General features: G+C 59.4%; 1 protein-coding gene across 1 annotated transcript in view; it reads left to right on the top strand.

Moving 5' to 3' along the window:
* The first annotated feature begins 2,015 nt into the window (after positions 1-2,015).
* Positions 2,016-8,135, top strand: part of MATK (megakaryocyte-associated tyrosine kinase) — a 10,263-nt gene continuing 4,143 nt past the window's right edge. Inside the window, exons 1-4 of the mRNA XM_035893006.1 lie at positions 2,016-2,181; positions 6,911-6,965; positions 7,171-7,284; positions 7,424-7,539. Of these exons, the coding sequence (XP_035748899.1) occupies positions 6,957-6,965; positions 7,171-7,284; positions 7,424-7,539 (239 nt within the window). The 5' untranslated portion in view covers positions 2,016-2,181; positions 6,911-6,956. The remainder of the gene's footprint in view (positions 2,182-6,910; positions 6,966-7,170; positions 7,285-7,423; positions 7,540-8,135) is intronic.

Raw genomic sequence — 8,135 nt, 5'->3', positions numbered from 1 at the left:
AGCTGGAAGGGACCTGGATGTTGACTTGAGATGCTAAGGGGAGAGGTAAAAAGAATCCCCCCCAGGCTGCTGTGGGGGCGAGGTAGGGAAGGGTCGTCTGCTTTTGCAATATATTGCCATGTTCTGATTCCCTTTATAAAGGCTGGAAATGCCGGGCAGATTCCTCAGGCTGAGAAGGGCACATTTTGGTGAACCCACCCGTACTGTCAGTGTGGACTGAAGGGAGTCAAGTCGGCAACAGGGAGCCCGCGGGCTCTGGACTGCTAATGCCCAAATCTCTGCTGAGGAGGAGCTGGTTTTTCTGCACAAAACGTGCTGCTGTCCCTAACGAATGTCACTGCCCGTCCTTCCTGCTCCGGCCTCTGCTTCCTTGGATAAATCTCACCCTTCATCTTACCAGGAATGGCTGACTTTGCTCTGTAGGACATCGCCCTTGTGACTGTGAGCCTGCCTCTCCCTGACCCAAAGGAAGGGTGCCAGGAGGAAGCCTGACAAGTGCTTAAACCCCACCCTGGGACGTCAGGAAAACCTTTCCCATGCTATTGCGCGTTGACCCAGCAACTTCAAAGTGCTGCAAAATCTTGATGTTTTGGCTCTCTGTAGGCTGGTTTGGAGGGACCTGGGCACGCTGCTGGTTCAGCTGTACCCCACCGAACAGGGCTGTGCGGTGCGGATCTCTGCTTTGTTGCACCAGAGAAGAGAGGAAGAGAGTTTTGAGGATCAACGTATTAAAGATTGAGGCACCGAGTGGTCGATAACCAGAGCAGCGCTGGCAGGAGCAAGGGGGAGCCTTTGATGGCCGTAGGACAGGGGAACCCATTTATTAGGTCTGAGCAAGTTGTTCCCTGAGTGTGATGCTGAGTTCTCCAGGCTGTGGCCACGTCTGTAACGACGACCGGATGTGGCAAAACCCAAAAGTAGGAAACATCCCTGCTTGTCGCAGAGACCAGGAGCTCCCATGCCGAGCCCCGGGAGCGTGGCGCGGGAGCTGTAAGGATGGACTCCTGTGTCTGTTCTCCAGCTTGAGCAGACCCGGTGTCTGGTGGTCTGTCCTTACAAATCTGGAGGATAACGCACGGAGTGCTCCTGGGGAAACGCGTCCCCAGAGTCCTAGGAACAGACTGGCTGGAATGGCTTGGGGAAGTTGTTTGTTGATGGAAAAACATAACCAGGAGCTGAAACTAGTGGCTAGTTGGGAATAGTTTTCTTCTAGGCTGCCTTTCCCCTTGAATTGCCAGTATTTTTTGAAGGCTTAAACACCATTTGATTAAAAACAAAACAAAAAATTGCACACAAAACGCCCCCTAAGACCCTGGAATGAAGTACGGTGCTTGCCTGAAACTGCATTTCCTTCTTTTTTACCATTTTGCTCAGAATATTGGAAATGTCTCACGTTAGCGCAAAATTGCTCCCCGGTTTGCTGGCTGGGATGATGAGCTGTGGAGGCGAGGATTCCCTCCCCACTGCTTGCAGATGCTGGAGGATGTAGATAAGCCGCTGCTGTTTGACCGTGCTCTTCATTTAAAGGCCTCTCGGCAATCGCCCGGTCCAGCCCGTGACGCAGCTCTGTCTGCACCCCCTGTAGAGCAGCAGGGCACGGCCACGCTCTTGGATCACCCTCCCCGACATCCCACAGACATCGGTGCTGAGATGGGATTAGGCTTCAGGATCCCTGGTCCCACTGCAGCCTCACCCAAGTCTCGGTCTCCCTGCAGAGCCGCTGCCGCCGGGGGTGCCCGCTCCTCGGGCGGCTGCTCCCATCGTGGCCGTCTCCCTGTTTGCACGGTGCGGCGTTAATTCTCGGAGCGCTCCGCAGCGCTGCAGGGTATGGGATCCTACGATCTCCAGCTTGTTTCTAGCGAGGGTGTGTACTTGTGCCCTCAAAGGGTAAAAGTCATTTTAAGTGTTGTCAAATAATGAGTCACAGCTGATTAATGTTTGACGGTGCAGGCGGCAGGCACTAGGACCTCTGGGACGCTGCATCTGCAGCCCTTACCAGAAAAGAAATCAGGAAATAACGCAGTAGCTCTTTCTGGGAGCATGCCCCTGAAAATAAAGCTTTGCTGCTCCGTATGAAAGAGAATTTACTCTCCAGGAATTCAGGAATTGGTCTCCAGGCTTAGCTGGGAGCTACCCCGAGACATCGCTGCCCCCGGGGCCCTGCATGGACGTTGCTGGGAGGTAGGTGCAAGGGGCCGAGTCGCTGCGAGCCGGTGACGCGTTGTCGTGTCGGCTCTGTCGGGGGAGAGGGACGATGGACATAGTGCTGAGAGCCTCGCCGTCCATGGGGGACATGGCCCGCTGTCACCTGGCTTTCAGCACGAGCTGTACTCGCCGCCTGGCCGGGTGACCCCTTGCGCGGCCGGGTGCTTGTACCAGAAGTTCTGCGGCTTGCGTTGCAAAGGTGCGTGCATGATGCGCCCGGCTTCGATGGCAGCGCGGAGGCGCGACCTGCCCGTGCCCGCGTCCCCGCTTCTGCCGCTGTGCCTGGCAGCTCCTCAGCTGGTGCAACCGCGCACTGGAAGCGAGCCCGAGCTCTCCAGTTCCCGGCTGGGATGGCTCCACCAAACCCCACCAGATCCCTGCGCTTCTCATCCTCACTGCGGGTGCTCAGGCTAACTCATTAAAAACCAGTGTAGGCAGCTCCAAAACAAAGAGGGGGCAAGTGCTGCTCACGCATCCTGCTTGTGGGAACGTTCATTCCAGCGATGGGAACCACAGGGACTCAACCTCTCCAAGGACAGAGAGTTGCTTTGGGACAAGGCGTGTGAATGGCACCGAGGTGATTCAGCCGCTGGCTGGGTGGAGGCACTGGCTGCTCTTTGGGCTCTGCCAGCGGCAGGTATCCGTGCGTGTCCGGCGCTCCCAGCCCCAGTGCCAGCCGGGCCCTTGGGTGCTCAGAGTGGAGGATCCGTCCCTCCCAAGCACCACCCGCTGTCAGCACGCAGGGGCAGGACTGAGCAAACAGTTGCTGCTTTTCACCAGAAATTACTGTCCTGGAGCAGCAGGAAATGAAGGAGCAACTGTCAGAGCCACTGCCGGCCTTGTTCCGCCTCACGAAAAAGAAGAGGAGGCTGAGGGGAGCCCTCATGGCTCCCTACAACTGCCTGAGAGGAGGGGGGAGCCGGGGGGGTCGGGCTCTGCTCCCAGGGAAGGGGCGATGGGACGAGGGGCACCGGCCTCAAGTTGTGCCAGGGCAGGGTGAGGTTGGCCATGGAGGGTTTGGGGGTGGGATGGCAGGGGTAGGGGAGCGGTTGGGCTGGGGGAGCTGAAAGGGCTTTGCCAACCCAAACCGTTCTCTGATCCTTCCTGGCTCAGCCGGCACGTCCCTCCCCACAGCAGGCTGTGCCATGGCGAGGGGGACGGGGCAGACCCTGTCCTTAAGCTCTGTGCCCACGAGGCCCTCGCCCACCCTGGACGTGAGCTGAGCTGCACCCAGTCCCGGCAGACTTTGGCTGTGCCTGCTGGGGACCAGGCGCGGTGCGGCTGCCTTTGCACCTCCAAGTCCACCAAGGGAATACGTGCGGTGCGGATGGGCTGCAGGGTGAGAGGATGTCTGTGCTGGCTGACGGTGGCTTTGGAACAGATAAAACCGCTGCCTGCTAATATTCAGCTTTCAACAGCTGCAGTTGTCCCTTTTTTGTTGTTCTGGAAAGGGACTGGCACGGTAAGTCCTCAGATCCTCGCCGTCATGGAGACGGGCTGGGGTTTGCCACCAGTGATGCAGAGGAGTGACTGTGACTCACCCTCCGAAAAAGGAACAGAGCAAAGACTGACATCTCTGCTCCAAGGAGCCGAGCGAGCCCCCGCACCTCTCCCAGCCCGGCGGAGCTGCGGAGGCACCGTCCTGCTCTGGCTGGAAGTTTCCAAGAGCCCCAGGCACCAAGGAAACGAGGGCACGGATGAACTCACCTCTCCCCCTCCTCAGACGTTCTCTTCTCTGGAAGCCTGTGCTTCCCTGGCTGCTCCTGGCTTGGAAATGGAGAGGAGCACCGAGGCGCCGCGGTAGCTTCACGCTGTCGAGTTCTCTGGTACAAAGCAGATTTGCCGACGTGGGTCTCATCGGGTGGGGTCTTTGGCAAAACTGACGGGTGTGAGCTGTGAGCACGGAGAACCCCACCTTCCTCTAGAAAAGGAACAAAAGCGTCTGCTGTGCAGTGACAGAGAGGAATTCCGACAGCAAAACGGATCTGGAGGGTTGCTGAAATCAGAGCAAAACGAACAGAAACCATGGCTTGACTTGTAAGAGCGTGGTGGGTTTGGGGGTGATGCCGAGGTACGGGGGTGCGTGGCAGCCCAGGCAGTGCCACTGAAGACACAGGCTGGGTGGCAGCGCCCCAGCGGGTGGGCTGTCCCCACGCCAGCCCCCTGTGCTGCCAAGGCAGCAGGAGAGGATTTGCCTGCTGAGTCCCACCATCCACGGTGTCGCTTGGTCAAGGAATCAGTGGATGGAGCCCTCAGGAATAAAGGAGCTGAGCAGAGCCAGTAGCTCCTTCAGGACATTTTCTTAGAGCTTTTCCAACCCAAACCATTCTGTGATTCTGTGAAGGGGAATAAGTGGGGCCTCTGCAGGTACATTGGCCAGAAAAGGAAGATTAAAGAAAACGTGTCCCCTTTTTGAGTGAGGTGGGAGAGCCGGTGACAACCAACATGGGGAAGGCTGAGGTACTCAACGTTGGGTTTTTTTTGCCTCAGTTGTCAATAGCAATCTCTCTTCCCACGTCTCTCAAGCCCCTGAACCTCAAGGCAGGGACGGGGGGAGCAAAGTCCCTCTCATTGCTGGAGAAGATTGGGCTCAAGATGACCTGAGGAACCTGAAGATGCATTAAGTCTACAGGATCCAACAAGCTGCAGCCCAGGGTCCTGAGGGAACTGGCCAGTGTTGCCAAGCCACTCTCCATCTTATTTGAAAAGTTGTGGCAGTCAGGCAAGGTTCCCAGTGACTGGGAAAACATTACGCCAGATTTTAAAAAGGGTAAAAAGGAGGTCTCTGGCCTCACCTCACTGCCTGCTCAGAACATGGAACGGATCCTCCTGGGAGATACATCCAAACACGTGGAGGACAGGGAGGTGATCAGAGACAGACAACGCGGCTTCACCGAGGGCAAATCATGCCTCACTCACCTAGCAGCCTTCTACGATGGAGTGACTGCATCAGTGGGCCAGTGAAGAGCTGTGGATATCATCTGCCTGGACTTCTGCAAGGCCTTTGGTTCCCCCCAACATTCTTACCTCTAAATTGGAGAGCTACAGGTTTGAAGATGGACCGTTAGATGATAAAGAATTGGCTGGATGGCCACCTCCAGAGAGGTACAGTCAGTGGCTCAATGTCCAAGGGGAAAGCAGTAAAAAGTGGTGTCCCTCAAGGGTCTGTACTGGGACCAGTGCTATTTAATATCTTCATCAGTGGTGGTTATAGTGGGATCGAGCGCACCCTCAGCAAGTTTGTGGGTGAGACCAAGCTGAGCGGTTGATTCACTGGGGGAGTGGATGCCCCCATCCAGAGGGACCTTCAGGCTGGAGGAGTGGGCCCCTGTGAAGATCATGAAGTTCAACAAGGCCAAGTGCAAGGTCCTTGGTCGGGTCAGTCCCCAGTATCAGCACAGACTGGGGGGTGAATGGATTGAGAGCAGCCCTGAGGAGAAGGACTTGGGGGTGCTGGTGGCTGACAAAATGGACACAAACCAGGAATACGCGCTCACAGCCTGGGAAGCCAACCTTATCCTGGGCTGTATCCCCCGCAGCGTGGCCAGCAGGACGAGGGAGGGGATTCTGCCCCTCTGCTCCGCTCTGGTGAGACCCCCCTGGAACCCTGCGTCCAGCTCTGGGGCCCCCAGCGCAGGACAGACAGGGACCTGCTGCAGTGGGGCCAGAGGAGATGATCCGAGGGCTGGAGCCCCTCTGCTGTGGAGAGAGGCTGGGAGAGATGGGGTTGACCAGCCTGGAGAAGAGAAGGCTCTGAGGAGACCTTACTGTGACATTTCAAGATATCAAGGGGGTTGTAAGAACGATGGAGAGAGGCTTCTTACCAAAACCAGTCGGGCACGGCGGCCAACGGTTATAAACTGAACAGGGGCAGATTTAGATTGGACATAAGGCAGAAATGTTTTACAATGAGGGTGGTGAAACCCTGGCAGGGGTTGCCCAGTGAGGGGGTGGAGGCCCCATCCCTGGGAACCTTCAAGGTCTGGTTGGACGGGGCTCTGAGCAACCTGATCTGGTGAAAGATGCCCCTGCCCATGGCAGTGGGGTTGGAAATAGATGATCTTTGAAGGTCCCTCCCAACCCAAACCGTGGAGGTGACACTGGGGACAAAGGGCTCCAGGAAGAGCAGACTGTTCCAGTTCTGAACTGGAAGGCAGTCACATGCATCCCAACCCATGGCCAGTGGATGTGACAATCCCACCTCTGCCCAGCCTTGCCCGTCAGCGTCCCCGCCGCGGCAGGCAGCCCCTGCGTCAGCCACGTCCCACGTCAGCAGGGCCCCGCGCTGCTGCCTCTCGTGGCCCTGACGACTTGGAGCTGCTAAAACAGGAGGTGAAAGAACGAGTTCCTGGTAAAACCGCATTCCCGCCCCCCGTGGCGGCGGCGATGGGCTCCTCTTGTGCCAGCGGTGGCGGTGGGGAGCATCTGTGGACTCCAAGGCAGGGAGGAGGGGCAGGGGCCAGGACAGCTGGGTCCTGCTGCCACCTGGGTTTGGGTCGGAGCGTCCCCGGGGTGTAGCTGGCACGGGCAGGGTTTGTGCTTGCTCTAAGCCTTTGTGTCCCTACCGTGGTGAGGGGCTGCCCCAGGTGACGATCAGGCTCGCAAGGAGCTGCGCTGGCCAGGGGAGCCTGTGGGGACAGCAGCGGTGGCCGGGGATGGGCCAGCCCAGCCCCATCGCTCCTCAGCACCTCTGGTTTCTCTGCAGGCGGCAGCAGGAGCGGGCAGAGTCCCTGATGCGCTGACGGCCGACCATGTCCGGGGTGAGCAGGGCTGCCAGCACTTCCCCTGCCGGCATCGGGGTGACGTCCCCTCAGAACCACACTGGGGTGGAGGGGGGCTCATGCCCAGTGCCCCTTGTCCCTAACCAGGGCTTCAGGAGGTCCTTGGGGCTGGCCCTGATGGCTGGGGGGGGCGGAGGGGGGCCAGCTCTCGCTGTCCCGGCTGACGCTGCCTTCCCCCTTGCAGAAACACTGGCCCCCCGGGACGCAGTGCGTCACCAAGCACGACCACAGCAAGCCCAAGGCCCAGGAGCTGGCCTTCCACAAGGGCGATGTGGTCACCATCATCGAGGCCGTGGAGGTGAGCCCGACGGGTGTCTGGGGGACGATCCCAGGGGCTGGCATCAGTGCCATCGGCGGAGCTGCTGGAGCCAGCCCCCCCCCCCTTCCCGCTGGGATCCCCCTTTCCTTCCCTTGCTCTGAGCCCCTCTCGCCCCCAGGGCAAGGGCTGGTACCGCGCCAGGCACAACAAGACGGGGCAGGAGGGGCTGCTGGCGGCCAGCGCGCTGCGGGAGCGCGGCGCCATCCGCGCTGACCCCAAGCTCAGCCTCATGCCGTGAGTACAGCCGGGGGCACCCGGGGGGGCCGGCAGCCCCTCTCAGCCCCTGGGAGCTGCGGCAGCAGACGAGTCCAGTGTGGTTCCCCCCAGGCACATTGGGGGGGGCCACCTGGGGGCAGAGCAACCTGCAGCCATGCCCTGGCCATGCAGGGGTTTGCTGGGGCCAGTGACTGGCTTTTAAGACCCCCAGTTGTGCCCACCCAGTCTGGCTGGACCTGGCAGGGAGGGGGGTTATGCCATGGGGTCTGTGCAGCTTTGGCAGAGGGGGGGTTATGCCATGGGGTCTGTGCAGCTTTGGCAGAGGGGGGGTTATGCCATGGGGTCTGTGCAGCTTTGGCAGAGGGGGGGTTATGCCATGGGGTCTGTGCAGCTTTGGCAGAGGGGGGGTTATGCCATGAGGTCTGCGTAGCTCTGGCGGAGCGGGGGTTATGCCACGGGGTCTGCATAGCTCTAGCGGGGGCTCTGCTCTTCCCAGCACGCTGCTGGCACCGGGTTCCCCCCTGGCCCGGCCCCTCTCCCCAATCCCCCTCTCCCCAGCTGGTTCCACGGGAAGATCTCGGGGGTGGAGGCGGCGCAGGGGCTGTAGGCCACCG

This window comes from Egretta garzetta, unplaced genomic scaffold (genome assembly GCF_000687185.1).
Source record: "Egretta garzetta isolate BGI_Z169 unplaced genomic scaffold, ASM68718v1 scaffold564, whole genome shotgun sequence".
Classification (NCBI taxonomy): domain Eukaryota; kingdom Metazoa; phylum Chordata; class Aves; order Pelecaniformes; family Ardeidae; genus Egretta; species Egretta garzetta.
Note: the sequence above shows the minus strand (reverse complement) of the source record. Positions and strands in the feature narration are given on the sequence as shown.